The sequence below is a fragment of the Oncorhynchus keta genome, chromosome 14 (genome assembly GCF_023373465.1).
Source record: "Oncorhynchus keta strain PuntledgeMale-10-30-2019 chromosome 14, Oket_V2, whole genome shotgun sequence".
NCBI lineage: Eukaryota > Metazoa > Chordata > Actinopteri > Salmoniformes > Salmonidae > Oncorhynchus > Oncorhynchus keta.
Genome location: NC_068434.1, coordinates 24,381,427 through 24,400,475, shown reverse-complemented (window position 1 = coordinate 24,400,475; position 19,049 = coordinate 24,381,427). Strand labels below are relative to the sequence as shown.

Genomic DNA, 19,049 nt, shown 5'->3' with positions numbered 1-19,049 from the left:
GTAGTAGTGTAGTGTAGTGTAGCTGGTACACATGGACCCCATGTCAGACTAGTAGTAGTGTAGTGTAGTGTAGCTAGTACACATGGACCCCATGTCAGACTAGTAGTAGTGTAGTGTAGCTGGTACACATGGACCCCATGTCAGACTAGTAGTAGTGTAGTGTAGCTGGTACACATGGACCCCATATCAGACTAGTAGTAGTGTAGTGTAGCTGGTACACATGGACCCCATGTCAGACTAGTAGTAGTGTAGTGTAGCTGGTACACATGGACCCCATGTCAGACTAGTAGTAGTGTAGTGTAGCTGGTACACATGGACCCCATGTCAGACTAGTAGTAGTGTAGTGTAGCTGGTACACATGGACCCCATGTCAGACTAGTAGTAGTGTAGTGTAGTGTAGCTGGTACACATGGACCCCATGTCAGACTAGTAGTAGTGTAGTGTAGCTAGTACACATGGACCCCATGTCAGACTAGTAGTAGTGTAGTGTAGCTAGTACACATGGACCCCATGTCAGACTAGTAGTAGTGTAGTGTAGTGTAGCTGGTACACACGGACCCCATGTAAGACTAGTAGTAGTGTAGTGTAGCTAGTACACATGGACCCCATATCAGACTGTAGTAGTGTAGTGTAGTGTAGCTGGTACACATGGACCCCATGTCAGACTAGTAGTAGTGTAGTGTAGCTAGTACACATGGACCCCATGTCAGACTAGTAGTAGTGTAGTGTAGCTAGTACACATGGACCCCATGTCAGACTAGTAGTAGTGTAGTGTAGCTAGTACACATGGACCCCATGTCAGACTAGTAGTAGTGTAGTGTAGTGTAGCTGGTACACATGGACCCCATGTAAGACTAGTAGTAGTGTAGTGTAGCTAGTACACATGGACCCCATGTCAGACTAGTAGTAGTGTAGTGTAGTGTAGCTGGTACACATGGACCCCATGTCAGACTAGTAGTAGTGTAGTGTAGCTAGTACACATGGACCCCATGTCAGACTAGTAGTAGTGTAGTGTAGTGTAGCTGGTACACATGGACCCCATGTAAGACTAGTAGTAGTGTAGTGTAGCTAGTACACATGGACCCCATGTCAGACTAGTAGTAGTGTAGTGTAGCTAGTACACATGGACCCCATGTCAGACTAGTAGTAGTGTAGTGTAGCTGGTACACATGGACCCCATGTCAGACTAGTAGTAGTGTAGTGTAGCTGGTACACATGGACCCCATGTCAGACTAGTAGTAGTGTAGTGTAGCTGGTACACATGGACCCCATGTCAGACTAGTAGTAGTGTAGTGTAGCTGGTACACATGGACCCCATGTCAGACTAGTAGTAGTGTAGTGTAGCTGGTACACATGGACCCCATGTCAGACTAGTAGTAGTGTAGTGTAGCTGGTACACATGGACCCCATGTCAGACTAGTAGTAGTGTAGTGTAGTGTAGCTGGTACACATGGACCCCATGTCAGACTAGTAGTAGTGTAGTGTATGGACCCCATGTCAGCTAGCTGGTACACATGGACCCCATGTCAGACTAGTAGTAGTGTAGTGTAGCTGGTACACATGGACCCCATGTCAGACTAGTAGTAGTGTAGTGTAGCTGGTACACATGGACCCCATGTCAGACTAGTAGTAGTGTAGTGTAGCTGGTACACATGGACCCCATGTCAGACTAGTAGTAGTGTAGTGTAGCTGGTACACATGGACCCCATGTCAGACTAGTAGTAGTGTAGTGTAGCTGGTACACATGGACCCCATGTCAGACTAGTAGTAGTGTAGTGTAGCTGGTACACATGGACCCCATGTCAGACTAGTAGTAGTGTAGTGTAGTGTAGCTGGTACACATGGACCCCATGTCAGACTAGTAGTAGTGTAGTGTAGTGTAGCTAGTACACATGGACCCCATGTCAGACTAGTAGTAGTGTAGTGTAGCTGGTACACATGGACCCCATGTCAGACTAGTAGTAGTGTAGTGTAGTGTAGCTGGTACACATGGACCCCATGTCAGACTAGTAGTAGTGTAGTGTAGCTGGTACACATGGACCCCATGTCAGACTAGTAGTAGTGTAGTGTAGCTGGTACACATGGACCCCATGTCAGACTAGTAGTAGTGTAGTGTAGTGTAGCTGGTACACATGGACCCCATGTCAGACTAGTAGTAGTGTAGTGTAGCTAGTACACATGGACCCCATGTCAGACTAGTAGTAGTGTAGTGTAGCTGTACACATGGACCCCATGTCAGACTAGTAGTAGTGTAGTGTAGCACATGGACCCCATGTCAGACTAGTAGTAGTGTAGTGTAGTGTAGCTAGTACACATGGACCCCATGTCAGACTAGTAGTAGCTGTACACATGGACCCCATGTAGTGTAGCTGTAGCTGTCAGTACACATGGACCCCATGTCAGACTAGTAGTAGTGTAGTGTAGTGTAGCTGGTACACATGGACCCCATGTCAGACTAGTAGTAGTGTAGTGTAGCTAGTACACATGGACCCCATGTCAGACTAGTAGTAGTGTAGTGTAGCTAGTACACATGGACCCCATGTCAGACTAGTAGTAGTGTAGTGTAGCTAGTACACATGGACCCCATGTCAGACTAGTAGTAGTGTAGTGTAGCTGGTACACATGGACCCCATGTCAGACTAGTAGTAGTAGTGTAGCTGGTACACATGGTAGTGTAGTGTAGCTGGTACACATGGACCCCATGTCAGACTAGTAGTAGTGTAGTGTAGCTGGTACACATGGACCCCATGTCAGACTAGTAGTAGTGTAGTGTAGCTAGTACACATGGACCCCATGTCAGACTAGTAGTAGTGTAGTGTAGCTAGTACACATGGACCCCATGTCAGACTAGTAGTAGTGTAGTGTAGTGTAGCTGGTACACATGGACCCCATGTCAGACTAGTAGTAGTGTAGTGTAGCTAGTACACATGGACCCCATGTCAGACTAGTAGTAGTGTATGGACCCCATGTCAGACTAGTAGTGTAGTGTAGTGTAGCTAGTACACATGGACCCCATGTCAGACTAGTAGTAGTGTAGTGTAGCTGGTACACATGGACCCCATGTCAGACTAGTAGTAGTGTAGTGTAGTGTAGCTGGTACACATGGACCCCATGTCAGACTAGTAGTAGTGTAGTGTAGCTGGTACACATGGACCCCATGTCAGACTAGTAGTAGTGTAGTGTAGCTGGTACACATGGACCCCATGTCAGACTAGTAGTAGTGTAGTGTAGCTAGTACACATGGACCCCATGTCAGACTAGTAGTAGTGTAGTGTAGCTGGTACACATGGACCCCATGTCAGACTAGTAGTAGTGTAGTGTAGTGTAGCTGGTACACATGGACCCCATGTCAGACTAGTAGTAGTGTAGTGTAGCTGGTACACATGGACCCCATGTCAGACTAGTAGTAGTGTAGTGTGTAGCTGGTACACATGTACACATGGACCCCATGTCAGACTAGTAGTAGTGTAGTGTAGCTGGTACACATGGACCCCATGTCAGACTAGTAGTAGTGTAGTGTAGCTGGTACACATGGACCCCATGTCAGACTAGTAGTAGTGTAGTAGTGTAGCTGGTACACATGGACCCCATGTCAGACTAGTAGTAGTGTAGTGTAGCTAGTACACATGGACCCCATGTCAGACTAGTAGTAGTGTAGTGTAGCTGGTACACATGGACCCCATGTCAGACTAGTAGTAGTGTAGTGTAGTGTAGCTGGTACACATGGACCCCATGTCAGACTAGTAGTAGTGTAGTGTAGCTAGTACACATGGACCCCATGTCAGACATGTAGTAGTAGTGTAGTGTAGCTGGTACACATGGACCCCATGTCAGACTAGTAGTAGTGTAGTGTAGTGTAGCTGGTACACATGGACCCCATGTCAGAAGACTAGTAGTAGTGTAGTGTCAGCTGTAGCTGGTACACATGGACCCCATGTCAGACTAGTAGTAGTGTAGTGTAGTGTAGCTGGTACACATGGACCCCATGTCAGACTAGTAGTAGTGTAGTGTAGCTAGTACACATGGACCCCATGTCAGACTAGTAGTAGTGTAGTGTAGCTGGTACACATGGACCCCATGTCAGACTAGTAGTAGTGTAGTGTAGCTGGTACACATGGACCCCATGTCAGACTAGTAGTAGTGTAGTGTAGCTAGTACACATGGACCCCATGTCAGACTAGTAGTAGTGTAGTGTAGCTAGTACACATGGACCCCATGTCAGACTAGTAGTAGTGTAGTGTAGTGTAGCTGGTACACATGGACCCCATGTCAGACTAGTAGTAGTGTAGTGTAGCTAGTACACATGGACCCCATGTCAGACTAGTAGTAGTGTAGTGTAGTGTAGCTGGTACACATGGACCCCATGTCAGACTAGTAGTAGTGTAGTGTAGCTAGTACACATGGACCCCATGTCAGACTAGTAGTAGTGTAGTGTAGTGTAGCTGGTACACATGGACCCCATGTAAGACTAGTAGTAGTGTAGTGTAGCTAGTACACATGGACCCCATGTCAGACTAGTAGTAGTGTAGTGTAGCTAGTACACATGGACCCCATGTCAGACTAGTAGTAGTGTAGTGTAGCTGGTACACATGGACCCCATGTCAGACTAGTAGTAGTGTAGTGTAGCTGGTACACATGGACCCCATGTCAGACTAGTAGTAGTGTAGTGTAGCTGGTACACATGGACCCCATGTCAGACTAGTAGTAGTGTAGTGTAGCTGGTACACATGGACCCCATGTCAGACTAGTAGTAGTGTAGTGTAGCTGGTACACATGGACCCCATGTCAGACTAGTAGTAGTGTAGTGTAGCTGGTACACATGGACCCCATGTCAGACTAGTAGTAGTGTAGTGTAGTGTAGCTGGTACACATGGACCCCATGTCAGACTAGTAGTAGTGTAGTGTAGTGTAGCTAGTACACATGGACCCCATGTCAGACTAGTAGTAGTGTAGTGTAGCTGGTACACATGGACCCCATGTCAGACTAGTAGTAGTGTAGTGTAGCTGGTACACATGGACCCCATATCAGACTAGTAGTAGTGTAGTGTAGCTGGTACACATGGACCCCATGTCAGACTAGTAGTAGTGTAGTGTAGCTGGTACACATGGACCCCATGTCAGACTAGTAGTAGTGTAGTGTAGCTGGTACACATGGACCCCATGTCAGACTAGTAGTAGTGTAGTGTAGCTGGTACACATGGACCCCATGTCAGACTAGTAGTAGTGTAGTGTAGTGTAGCTGGTACACATGGACCCCATGTCAGACTAGTAGTAGTGTAGTGTAGTGTAGCTAGTACACATGGACCCCATGTCAGACTAGTAGTAGTGTAGTGTAGCTGGTACACATGGACCCCATGTCAGACTAGTAGTAGTGTAGTGTAGTGTAGCTGGTACACATGGACCCCATGTCAGACTAGTAGTAGTGTAGTGTAGCTGGTACACATGGACCCCATGTCAGACTAGTAGTAGTGTAGTGTAGCTGGTACACATGGACCCCATGTAAGACTAGTAGTAGTGTAGTGTAGTGTAGCTGGTACACATGGACCCCATGTCAGACTAGTAGTAGTGTAGTGTAGCTAGTACACATGGACCCCATGTCAGACTAGTAGTAGTGTAGTGTAGTGTAGCTGGTACACATGGACCCCATGTCAGACTAGTAGTAGTGTAGTGTAGTGTAGCTAGTACACATGGACCCCATGTCAGACTAGTAGTAGTGTAGTGTAGTGTAGCTGGTACACATGGACCCCATGTCAGACTAGTAGTAGTGTAGTGTAGTGTAGCTGGTACACATGGACCCCATGTCAGACTAGTAGTAGTGTAGTGTAGCTAGTACACATGGACCCCATGTCAGACTAGTAGTAGTGTAGTGTAGCTAGTACACATGGACCCCATGTCAGACTAGTAGTAGTGTAGTGTAGCTAGTACACATGGACCCCATGTCAGACTAGTAGTAGTGTAGTGTAGCTGGTACACATGGACCCCATGTCAGACTAGTAGTAGTGTAGTGTAGTGTAAGCTGGTACACATGGACCCCATGTCAGACTAGTAGTAGTGTAGTGTAGCTGGTACACATGGACCCCATGTCAGACTAGTAGTAGTGTAGTGTAGCTAGTACACATGGACCCCATGTCAGACTAGTAGTAGTGTAGTGTAGCTAGTACACATGGACCCCATGTCAGACTAGTAGTAGTGTAGTGTAGTGTAGCTGGTACACATGGACCCCATGTAAGACTAGTAGTAGTGTAGTGTAGCTAGTACACATGGACCCCATGTCAGACTAGTAGTAGTGTAGTGTAGTGTAGCTGGTACACATGGACCCCATGTCAGACTAGTAGTAGTGTAGTGTAGCTAGTACACATGGACCCCATGTCAGACTAGTAGTAGTGTAGTGTAGTGTAGCTGGTACACATGGACCCCATGTAAGACTAGTAGTAGTGTAGTGTAGCTAGTACACATGGACCCCATGTCAGACTAGTAGTAGTGTAGTGTAGCTAGTACACATGGACCCCATGTCAGACTAGTAGTAGTGTAGTGTAGCTGGTACACATGGACCCCATGTCAGACTAGTAGTAGTGTAGTGTAGCTGGTACACATGGACCCCCATGTCAGACTAGTAGTAGTGTAGTGTAGCTAGTACACATGGACCCCATGTCAGACTAGTAGTAGTGTAGTGTAGCTGGTACACATGGACCCCATGTCAGACTAGTAGTAGTGTAGTGTAGCTGGTACACATGGACCCCCATGTCAGACTAGTAGTAGTGTAGTGTAGCTGGTACACATGGAACCCATGTCAGACTAGTAGTAGTGTAGTGGAGTGTAGCTGGTACACATGGACCCCATGTCAGACGAGTAGTAGTGTAGTGTAGCTAGTACACATGGACCCCATGTCAGACTAGTAGTAGTGTAGTGTAGCTGGTACACATGGACCCCATGTCAGACTAGTAGTAGTGTAGTGTAGTGTAGCTGGTACACATGGACCCCATGTCAGACTAGTAGTAGTGTAGTGTAGCTAGTACACATGGACCCCATGTCAGACTAGTAGTAGTGTAGTGTAGCTGGTACACATGGACCCCATGTCAGACTAGTAGTAGTGTAGTGTAGCGAGTACACATGGACCCCATGTCAGACTAGTAGTAGTGTAGTGTAGCTAGTACACATGGACCCCATGTCAGACTAGTAGTAGTGTAGTGTAGTGTAGCTGGTACACATGGACCCCATGTCAGACAAGTAGTAGTGTAGTGTAGTGTAGCTGGTACACATGGACCCCATGTCAGACTAGTAGTAGTGTAGTGTAGTGTAGCTGGTACACATGGACCCCATGTCAGACTAGTAGTAGTGTAGTGTAGCGAGTACACATGGAACCCATGTCAGACTAGTAGTAGTGTAGTGTAGCTAGTACACATGGACCCCATGTCAGACTAGTAGTAGTGTAGTGTAGTGTAGCTGGTACACATGGACCCCATGTCAGACTAGTAGTAGTGTAGTAGTGTAGTGTAGCTGGTACACATGGACCCCATGTCAGACTAGTAGTAGTGCGGGGGGTGGTTGGTTTAGACAGTGGGGGTCTCTGACTGGTCTATCCTGCTGCAGCCAGACCAGTCATCCCTGAAACATTCCAATGTGTTGATGTCATTGCTGCCTCCCGTGTCATGAAACAGTTCATAAGTCAGGGTTATGGGCAGATTACGGCGCTGTTCTCTGGCACTGCACTGCACCAAGCACTTGACCCCCAGGAATCAAGATAAACACAGAGCAGAGCCAGGTACTTGTCATGGGACCATCCTAACGTAGTACGCAGGTAGAGTAAAATAACAGAGAGTTGTCAGCTGTCTGTGCAGAGATGGATCCCAGCCTCACCTCTAGAGTGAGTATGTCAGAGCATCCCTCTAACAGTGTGTGAGAACGCAGCAGGAAGATAGTAGATGATCAATAGTTATTATATAGGAGAACTTCTTCCCTGCCCCGTGATAACAGTTACCAACAATAGTTAGGCAACATAACCTTTACATATACTCCAAGTCAAATGTCAATTGAAACCCACACTGTGAGGTATGGACCAATGATGCCATGACTAATGTAAGAGGACGCTCCTGGCTCTAACACACGTTTTAGTTAGAGGAATTCTATTTGGTCACCACAGGGGACTGCTAGCCAAGCCATGCCAGTGTGGAGCTTTCTCCTAAACTGTATTCATACTCAAAAGGCTACACTGTGGTGATTCACTTCGCTTTAAAAAGCACAAATTCTCAACGTTTAGTCACAGTTATCCTGTGATGTCAGTCAGAGATTTAAAGGTTTGTGTTTCGTGTGGGTTTAACATTAAAGGAACCATATTGTTGTCAAGATAGTATTTTATATGAACAATGGTTGATTCAATATTGTAGATATTTTTCCATCAGCCATAAAATCTAAATATCCTGTTTGTTTTTCCACACTTCTCCGAACACTTGCCTTTCTCTCCATTCATAGTTTAGACAAAAAGTGGTGCAGACTCTTAACCCGTCACCATGGTGATGGGTAACAATGGCCCCTGCATGCAATCCGCTCTAGCCGTCCCGTCCTGTCAGTCTGTCCAATTTAACGAGGTTCAGACGCTTCCCACAGGGCATCAGGAAAAATGGGTCAACGCATCATTAGGTGGGGTTCAAAATATCCTCCACCCAACGGCACCCCAATCCCTCCCCAATCCCACCCCCAATCCCACCCCCAATCCCACCCCCAATCCCTCCCCCAATCCCACCCCCAATCCCTCCCCCAATCCCACCCCAATCCCACCCCCAATCCCACCCCCAATCCCACCCCCAATCCCTCCCCAATCCCACCCCCAATCCCACCCCCAATCCCTCCCCCAATCCCACCCCCAATCCCACCCCCAATCCCTCCCCCAATCCCACCCCCAATCCCTCCCCCAATCCCACCCCCAATCCCACCCCCAATCCCTCCCCCAATCCCACCCCCAATCCCACCCCAATCCCACCCCCAATCCCACCCCCAATCCCTCCCCCAATCCCACCCCCAATCCCACCCCCAATCCCACCCCCAATCCCACCCCCAATCCCTCCCCCAATCCCACCCCCAATCCCACCCCCAATCCCTCCCCCAATCCCACCCCCAATCCCTCCCCCAATCCCACCCCCAATCCCACCCCCAATCCCACCCCCAATCCCTCCCCCAATCCCACCCCCAATCCCACCCCCAATCCCTCCCCCAATCCCACCCCCAATCCCACCCCCAATCCCACCCCCAATCCCACCCCCAATCCCTCCCCCAATCCCACCCCCAATCCCTCCCCCAATCCCACCCCCAATCCCACCCCCAATCCCACCCCCAATCCCACCCCCAATCCCTCCCCCAATCCCACCCCCAATCCCACCCCCAATCCCACCCCAATCCCACCCCCAATCCCTCCCCCAATCCCACCCCCAATCCCACCCCCAATCCCTCCCCCAATCCCACCCCCAATCCCTCCCCCAATCCCACCCCCAATCCCACCCCCAATCCCACCCCCAATCCCACCCCCAATCCCACCCCCAATCCCACCCCCAATCCCTCCTGTCTTCATCTCTCTACTAATCCTAAAGCTTCTATCATAGAAGACATGGGTTATCAGAGATTAATAACAAAAGCTATCTCACCGTGTTAGTTGATTGTGAACTATGAATTAATTAATGTTAAGTGTTCAAGAGAATTATACCTTCAATTGTCTTACATAGTAATGGATGATAAATTATTGTGACATACGTTTTACCACAATTCTTCTTTTATGTATGCTATGTTACAAATGTTTGATAGCTCTCTTCTTGGGGCAAGTCTATATTGGTTCTCTTAAAGAGATGTATAAATAGGACCAGCCGTATAATTAAAGAATAAATAACTTATTGAAGGGAGACTGCACTCAGCTTAACATCAACTACAACAACCTGTCTGCCAGCTGGCCTCTAACCACTTGTCCTCCTGTAACATCCTCCCACCTTGCTAATGCCCTATTACAGCCCTGTCAAATCAAATCAAATCAAATCAAATTTATTTATATAGCCCTTCGTACATCAGCTGATATCTCAAAGTGCTGTACAGAAACCCAGCCTAAAACCCCAAACAGCAAACAATGCAGGTGTAAAAGCACGGTGGCTAGGAAAAACTCCCTAGAAAGGCCAAAACCTAGGAAGAAACCTAGAGAGGAACCGGGCTATGTGGGGTGGCCAGTCCTCTTCTGGCTGTGCCGGGTAGAGATTATAACAGAACATGACCAAGATGTTCAAATGTTCATAAATGACCAGCATGGTCGAATAATAATAAGGCAGAACAGTTGAAACTGGAGCAGCAGCACAGTCAGGTGGACTGGGGACAGTCCTATCTCCTACACACACACACACACACACACACACACACACACACACACACACACACACACACACACACACACACACACACACACACACACACACACACACACACACACACACACACACACACACACAAACACACATATACATATACACTCACATATTTTCACATCACTACTTTCCCCATTAATACACACGCATACAAGTGCACATACACTTCTCACAACAACAAATGGAATATTGTAGTATTCATACACCTAGTAGTTGATCAACAGTCCTACCCAGTTTGAACATTATCATGCCGAGCAGCAAAGTTCTTTGGGACTTGAAAAGAAACCTCCCAAACTCCATGGCAGTGATGGGACCCACTGGGTCCCGTAACGTCCAGCCTGAGAACTGCTGCCTGTCACTCCTCCACAGGGTCCCCGCCCAGCATACTGGTCCAGCCGATCAATTCTTTGCTCTAATAGAAGTTAGCTGGAAGTGTGCTGCAGGCTCTCCATGCTTGGTCAGTAGTCAGTACTGTGAGTGTGTGTGTGTGTGAGCTCCCTGGGGATAGTGCTTGGCTGGCTAGAGTAAGGCAGAGTAATCACCCTTCAGAGAGGCCAAAGAAAACATGGCCTGGATTCACTGACATGGACTGTTTCTCTCTCTAGCACTCTCTCTTTCTACTACACCCCTTTGTCCTCTTTCCTCCTCTCTCTTCATTCCTCTCTCCCCACTTTATTTCCATTTCTGAAACCAAACATAAACGCAACATGCAACTATTTCATTGATTTGACTGAGTTATAGTTCATATGAGGAGAAAAATGCATTAGGTCCTAATCAGATATGCATCTGTTGGTCACAGACACGTGACACAAAAAAATGGGCCTGCAAATCAAATCAAATCGCCATCCATAAAATGGTCTTGTGTTTGTTGCCTGTAGCTTATGCCTGCCCATACCATAACCCCACACCACTATGTTCACAACATTGACATCAGCAAACCGCTCGCCCACACAATACCATACACGTGGTCTGCGGTTGGGAGGCCGGTTGGACGTACTAACAAATTCTCAAAAACGTCGTTGAGGCTGTTGGTACGGAAATTAACTTTAAATTCTCTGGCAACAACTCTGGTGGACATTCCTGCAGTCAGCATGCCAATTACATGCTCCCTCAACACTTCAGACGTCTCTGGCACTGTGCTGTGACAAAATTGCACATTTTAGAGAGGCCTTTAATTGTCCCCAGCACAAGGTGCACCTGTGTAATGATCATGCTGTTTAATCAGATTATTGATGTGCCATTATTGACCTGTCAGGTGGATGGATTATCATGGCAAATTAGAAATGCTCACTAACAGGGATGTAAACAAATTTGAGAGAAATAAGCTTTTTGTGCATATGGAACATTTCTGGGATATTTTACTTCAGCTCATGAAACATGGGACCAACACTTTACATGTTGTGTTTAGATTTTTGTTCAGTGTAGTTTTATGGCAGAGTGGACCAACAACAAATGCACCTGTTGATATGAATCAAAGTAGACCATGATACTGAACCCACTTTAACAAGATGTTTCTCTCAAAAGTATCCCTGCCTCTTTTATAAATGTGTTAAGCCAGACCTTAATGTCACTACAGCCTCCTGCACTAGCCTTACAACAGTCTCTGGAGTGGAGAGAGGTCCAGTCCAGGTTTAATGAGTGTACGAGGGGTCCATCAATGGCTAGCCGGGTCCTTTGTGAGTGGGGGGCTTATCCCACCGCGCTCTAACACCTAGCGGGACAGAGCAGCCCCCCATGGCAGCTGGGTAGCCCCTCCGCACCCCAGAGCAGTCACCTCTCAGCATTACTGCCTGGCAGGATCACAGTGACGGCTGCAGCTTTCATTAAGCACCAAGACAAACGAGAGAGAAGGACCTAAAGACAGTCCCAGTTTGTCAGTTGTTCGGCCAACCCAACTAATGAGCACAGGCAGATGAAGAAATCATGAGAAGATCATTTAAGATTTTGAATAGTTGATCTGTTAGAGTGGATGTTGTAAAGTAGAAACAATTTCAAGATCACTAGACTATTTATCCCTTTTGATCTCTGAAAAAGTATACTTTTTTCAATAGTTCTTATGGTAATTGGAACATTTGAAAACTTTATTTTAAATGACTTGTGTTACTTATGTTTAATCTTCAGGTTCCAGTGAAACGCCTTATCTAGGAGGATGTTTGTTATTGTAGGACCCTGTCCGTATGCTTTAACATTAGATTTATAGCTGTGCCTGGGTAGGTCCTCCTCAGTCATAGACACACCCCCAGACCAATGTTTGTTATATGTGGTCAAGGGTCTGTGGTCAGACGTGATTGATGAGGTCATTTTCTACCCTAGTCTGAGTAAAAAGACCGGAATTTTAATAAAACTGCTTATTTAAAGTCGATGACGTTATTATCTGAAGTCTATAACAATTGGTCATACATAGGGTCTAAATGTTGTTATTGATCAACATAAACAGCTTATTATGTGAACGATAAGTCAGGAGCTTATCAGTGTTTAGCCTGCCAAAAATAAACTTGTGAAACAAGATCTACTGCAGAGAAGTGATGCACTACGGAAAAGCTATATGCACTAATCCCAGTCCCACCAGGAATTTGGGTAACCATGATAAAGGTAGTTATCCTACGCCATAAAACAGTATACTACCCAGATTAGTGCTGGCAGCACAACAAATCTGTCTGCCCACGATGGAGTTTCCCGTTTACCAGTCATATACCATACGGGCTAAAGGGCTGGGCTGCTTGGCTAGTAATCGAGAAGAGGCTTTAGAGAGAAAACCCCTTTAAACTAGGTGGTCTGTGATCAAACAAACATGACCATTAGACTTTGATTAAAACACACACATGCCGTGTGACACGGCATACCATGACATCCCCTCTGCTCTGTGCCTCTGAGATTACCATGGTGACAGGAAGCCCAAAGCACCTCTGACTTTACAGCAGCATTGTATGGAAATGTTGTGAATCAATGACGGCTTCCTGTTTCTAGGTGCTGTTCATTGATATGGGTGGCACTGGAACTGTAATATTGAGAATCTACAGGTAGACCAGTGACTGAATGCTGGCTTGCTGTTATAACAAGCAGGTTTTACAGTGGGTCGTTTACAGGGGGTGGAAGGATGAGTATGGGGAGGTGATGACCAACTAATGCTAATTCTGTCCTTAAGCAATAATAGAGGTTTATGGCAGCTTATCTCATGCATAGCCATGAAAAGTAGTTTTTTTGTGGAGGGGGGGGGGGCGAACTGCAGAAAGCTATATCGGTCTGCTAATAACACTAATACAGGACTATTAAATGCCCAGTGCACTACTTTTGTGGTATGCATTTATTTATTAATCATTTTACAAAATCGAATCATATTTTTCAGCACCCCGACTTCCCTCTGCTATGATCTCATGACACTGAATCTATTAACACTTACTACACTTTTACTGCCATTGAGAGGGAATAGAGCATGCATGAGTGATGCTGAGAGAAAGAGTGATGGCCTCTGGGGCTGAGCTTTCACAGACCAAGTGCCATCTGACACTGCCCACCTTTCTTAGAGATGGGGAACCCCCAGGATTTATGGGACTTTTTCTAAAGGCCCAGACTGGAGCTTAATATGCCTGCTCAATCACACACTCTGCACTGTCCTCCCTAAAGCACACACGTGCACGCAAACACACACACACACACACACACACACACACACACACACACACACACACACACACACACACACACACACACACACACACACACACACACACACACACACACACACACACACACACACACACACATATTCACATGGAGACATACTCTGTGCAAAACCTTAGAAAAGCTGCTGAACTTCAATTCAAGCCTAAACAATTTTCACAACTCAGAGGTCCGTACGCCTTGTGACCCCCAGTTCCACTGGCTTATAGTTTCCTCTTTTTCATTTTAACAACAGAGAATGCAGGAACAGCAGAAGACTGGAAGGCATTCAAACCCCATTGGATATATAATCCAACATTACCTTTGTTGTCTCACATTTATCTGATTACATCCACAGCAGCTACATTTTGAAGAAGGAGAATGTTTTCTCTCCATTCAAATCTTATTTTCTTCTCCTAAGTTACTTCAGTAGTTGCAGTGTTGCCATCTCACAGAGTACTGAGCCTCTGATTAGGGTGTCCACACAGAAGAGGACATTTCACATACTTATGTTATAAAATACATTTTACCGAGACAATTAGGATTATTTGTGATCTGAATCGTTCAGTGGGGTCTTTTTATAACATATCATTAACATTATGTCAAAAAAGTCGGATGCTATAACCTAATACATAACAAGCACAGAATTCTGCTGACATAGCGGTGCTGGTTTCTCATAACAACTTTTGAGGATTTTACATTTTCATGGTTGTCGTCCTCAAAGTTGTTTGCGGGTTGCAAAAAGCTAAATGAACATGACACAAGCAGAATTACATGTAAAAAGGCTTTGAAAATAAAAAGCTTGATATACACTCAGTGCTCCGTTGACATTTCACAGAGATACGTTAACCCTTTTCTTAGCCTAAACCTCAGTCTCCGAACCTGCCACGCTATTTCACCTAACCTGCCACGCTATTTCACCTAACCTGCCACGTTATTTCACCTAACCTGCCACGCTATTACACCTAACCTGCCACGCTATTTCACCTAACCTGCCACGCTATTTCACCTAACCTGCCACGTTATTTCACCTAACCTGCCACGCTATTTCACCTAACCTGCCACGCTATTTCACCTAACCTGCCATGTTGTTTCACCTAACCTGCCCCGCTATTTCACCTAACCTGCCATGCTATTTCACCTAACCTGCCATGCTATTTCACCTAACCTGCCACGCTATTTCACCTAACCTGCCACGTTATTTCACCTAACCTGCCACGTTATTTCACCTAACCTGCCACGCTAACTCACCCTAACCTGCCACGTTATTTCACCAAACCTGCCACGCTACCTCACCCTAACCTGCCACGCTATTTCACCTAACCTGACACGCTATTTCACCCTAACCTGCCACGCTAACTCACCCTAACCTGCCACGCTAACTCACCCTAACCTGCCACGCTAACTCACCCTAACCTGCCACGCTATTTCACCTAACCTGCCACGCTAACTCAGCCTAACCTGCCACGCTAACTCAGCCTAACCTGCCAAGCTATTTCACCTAACCTGCCACATTATTTCACCTAACCTGCCACGCTATTTCACCTAACCTGCCACGCTATTTCACCTAACCTGCCATGTTGTTTCACCTAACCTGCCCCGCTATTTCACCTAACCTGCCATGCTATTTCACCTAACCTGCCACGCTATTTCACCTAACCTGCCACGCTATTTCATCTAACCTGCCACGCTATTTCACCTAACCTGCCACGCTATTTCACCTAACCTGCCACGTTATTTCACCTAACCTGCCATGTTATTTCACCTAACCTGCCACGCTATTTCACCTAACCTGCCATGCTAACTCAGCCTAACCTGCCACGCTAACTCAGCCTAACCTGCCACGCTATTTCACCTAACCTGCCACGTTATTTCACCTAACCTGCCACGCTATTTCACCTAACCTGCCACGCTATTTCACCTAACCTGCCATGTTGTTTCACCGAACCTGCCCCGCTATTTCACCTAACCTGCCATGCTATTTCACCTAACCTGCCACGCTATTTCACCTAACCTGCCACGCTATTTCACCTAACCTGCCACGTTATTTCACCTAACCTGCCACGTTATTTCACCTAACCTGCCACGCTAACTCACCCTAACCTGCCACGTTATTTCACCAAACCTGCCACGCTACCTCACCCTAACCTGCCACGCTATTTCACCTAACCTGCCACGCTATTTCACCTAACCTGTCATGCTTATTCACCCTAACCTGCCACGCTAACTCACCCTAACCTGCCACGCTAACTCACCCTAACCTGCCACGCTAACTCACCCTAACCTGCCACGCTATTTCACCTAACCTGCCACGCTAACTCAGCCTAACCTGCCACGCTAACTCAGCCTAACCTGCCACGCTATTTCACCTAACCTGCCACGTTATTTCACCTAACCTGCCACGCTATTTCACCTAACCTGCCACGCTATTTCACCTAACCTGCCATGTTGTTTCACCTAACCTGCCCCGCTATTTCACCTAACCTGCCATGCTATTTCACCTAACCTGCCACGCTATTTCACCTAACCTGCCACGCTATTTCACCTAACCTGCCACGTTATTTCACCTAACCTGCCACGTTATTTCACCTAACCTGCCACGCTAACTCACCCTAACCCGCCACGTTATTTCACCAAACCTGCCACGCTACCTCACCCTAACCTGCCACGCTATTTCACCTAACCTGCCACGCTATTTCACCTAACCTGTCATGCTATTTCACCCTAACCTGCCAGGCTAACTCACCCTAACCTGCCACGCTAACTCACCCTAACCTGCCACGCTAACTCACCCTAACCTGCCACGCTAACTCACCCTAACCTGCCACGCTATTTCACCTAACCTGCCACGCTAACTCACCCTAACCTGCCACGCTAACTCACCCTAACCTGCCACGCTATTTCACCTAACCTGCCACGTTATTTCACCTAACCTGCCACGTTATTTCACCTAACCTGCCACGCTATTTCACCTAACCTGCCACGCTACTTCACCTAACCTGCCATGCTATTTCACCTAACCTGCCACGCTATTTCACCTAACCTGCCATGTTGTTTCACCTAACCTGCCCCGCTATTTCACCTAACCTGCCACGCTATTTCACCTAACCTGCCACGCTATTTCACCTAACCTGCCACGTTATTTCACCTAACCTGCCACGTTATTTCACCTAACCTGCCACGCTAACTCACCCTAACCCGCCACGTTATTTCACCAAACCTGCCACGCTACCTCACCCTAACCTGCCACGCTATTTCACCTAACCTGCCACGCTATTTCACCTAACCTGTCATGCTATTTCACCCTAACCTGCCAGGCTAACTCACCCTAACCTGCCACGCTAACTCACCCTAACCTGCCACGCTATTTCACCTAACCTGCCACGTTATTTCACCTAACCTGCCACGTTATTTCACCTAACCTGCCACGCTATTTCACCTAACCTGCCACGCTACTTCACCTAACCTGCCATGCTATTTCACCTAACCTGCCACGCTATTTCACCTAACCTGCCATGTTGTTTCACCTAACCTGCCCCGCTATTTCACCTAACCTGCCACGCTATTTCACCTAACCTGCCACGCTATTTCACCTAACCTGCCACGTTATTTCACCTAACCTGCCACGTTATTTCACCTAACCTGCCACGCTAACTCACCCTAACCCGCCACGTTATTTCACCAAACCTGCCACGCTACCTCACCCTAACCTGCCACGCTATTTCACCTAACCTGCCACGCTATTTCACCTAACCTGTCATGCTATTTCACCCTAACCTGCCAGGCTAACTCACCCTAACCTGCCACGCTAACTCACCCTAACCTGCCACGCTAACTCACCCTAACCTGCCACGCTAACTCACCCTAACCTGCCACGCTATTTCACCTAACCTGCCACGCTAACTCACCCTAACCTGCCACGCTAACTCACCCTAACCTGCCACGCTATTTCACCTAACCTGCCACGTTATTTCACCTAACCTGCCACGTTATTTCACCTAACCTGCCACGCTATTTCACCTAACCTGCCACGCTACTTCACCTAACCTGCCATGCTATTTCACCTAACCTGCCACGCTATTTCACCTAACCTGCCACGCTATTTCACCTAACCTGCCACGTTATTTCACCTAACCTGCCACGTTATTTCAAATAACCTGCCACGCTAACTCACCTAACCTGCCACGCTATTTCACCTAACCTGTCATGCTATTTCACATAACCTGTCACATTATTTCACCTAACCTGCCACGTTATTTCACCTAACCTGCCACGCTAACTCACCTAACCTGCCACGCTACCTCACCCTAACCTGCCACGCTATTTCACCTAACCTGCCATGCTATTTCACCTAACCTGTCATGCTATTTCACCCTAACCTGCCACGCTAACTCACCCTAACCTGCCACGCTAACTCACCCTAACCTGCCACGCTATTTCACCTAACCTGCCATGCTAACTCACCTTAACCTGCCACGCTAACTCACCCTAACCTGCCACGCTATTTCACCTAACCTGCCAAGCTAACTCACCCTAACCTGCCACGCTATTTCACCTAACCTGCCACGCTATTTCACCTAACCTACCACGCTATTTCACCTAACCTACCACGCTATTTCACCTAACCTACCACGCTATTTCACCTAACCTGCCACGCTATTTCACCTAACCTGCCACGCTATTTCACCTAACCTGCCACATTATTTCACATAACCTGCCACACTAACTCACCCTAACCTGCCACGCTAACTCACCATAACCTGCCACGCTATTTCACCTAACCTGCCACGCTATTTCACCTAACCTGCCACACTATTTCACCTAACCTGCCACGCTATTTCACCTAACCTGCCACGCTAACTCACCCTAACCTGCCACGCTAACTCACCCTAACCTGCCACGCTAACTCACCCTAACCTGCCACGCCATTTCACCTAACCTACCACGCTATTTCACCTAACCTGCCACATTATTTCACCTAACTTGCCACGCTAA

The 19,049-nt window shown here is 47.1% G+C and overlaps 1 protein-coding gene across 1 annotated transcript in view; it reads right to left on the bottom strand.

Moving 5' to 3' along the window:
• Positions 1–10,880, bottom strand: part of LOC118394046 (protein crumbs homolog 1-like) — a 40,918-nt gene extending 30,038 nt beyond the window's left edge. The window contains exon 1 of the mRNA XM_052460750.1: positions 10,625–10,880. Within this exon, the coding sequence (XP_052316710.1) occupies positions 10,625–10,694 (70 nt within the window). The 5' untranslated portion in view covers positions 10,695–10,880. The remainder of the gene's footprint in view (positions 1–10,624) is intronic.
• Positions 10,881–19,049: the final 8,169 nt, after the last annotated feature.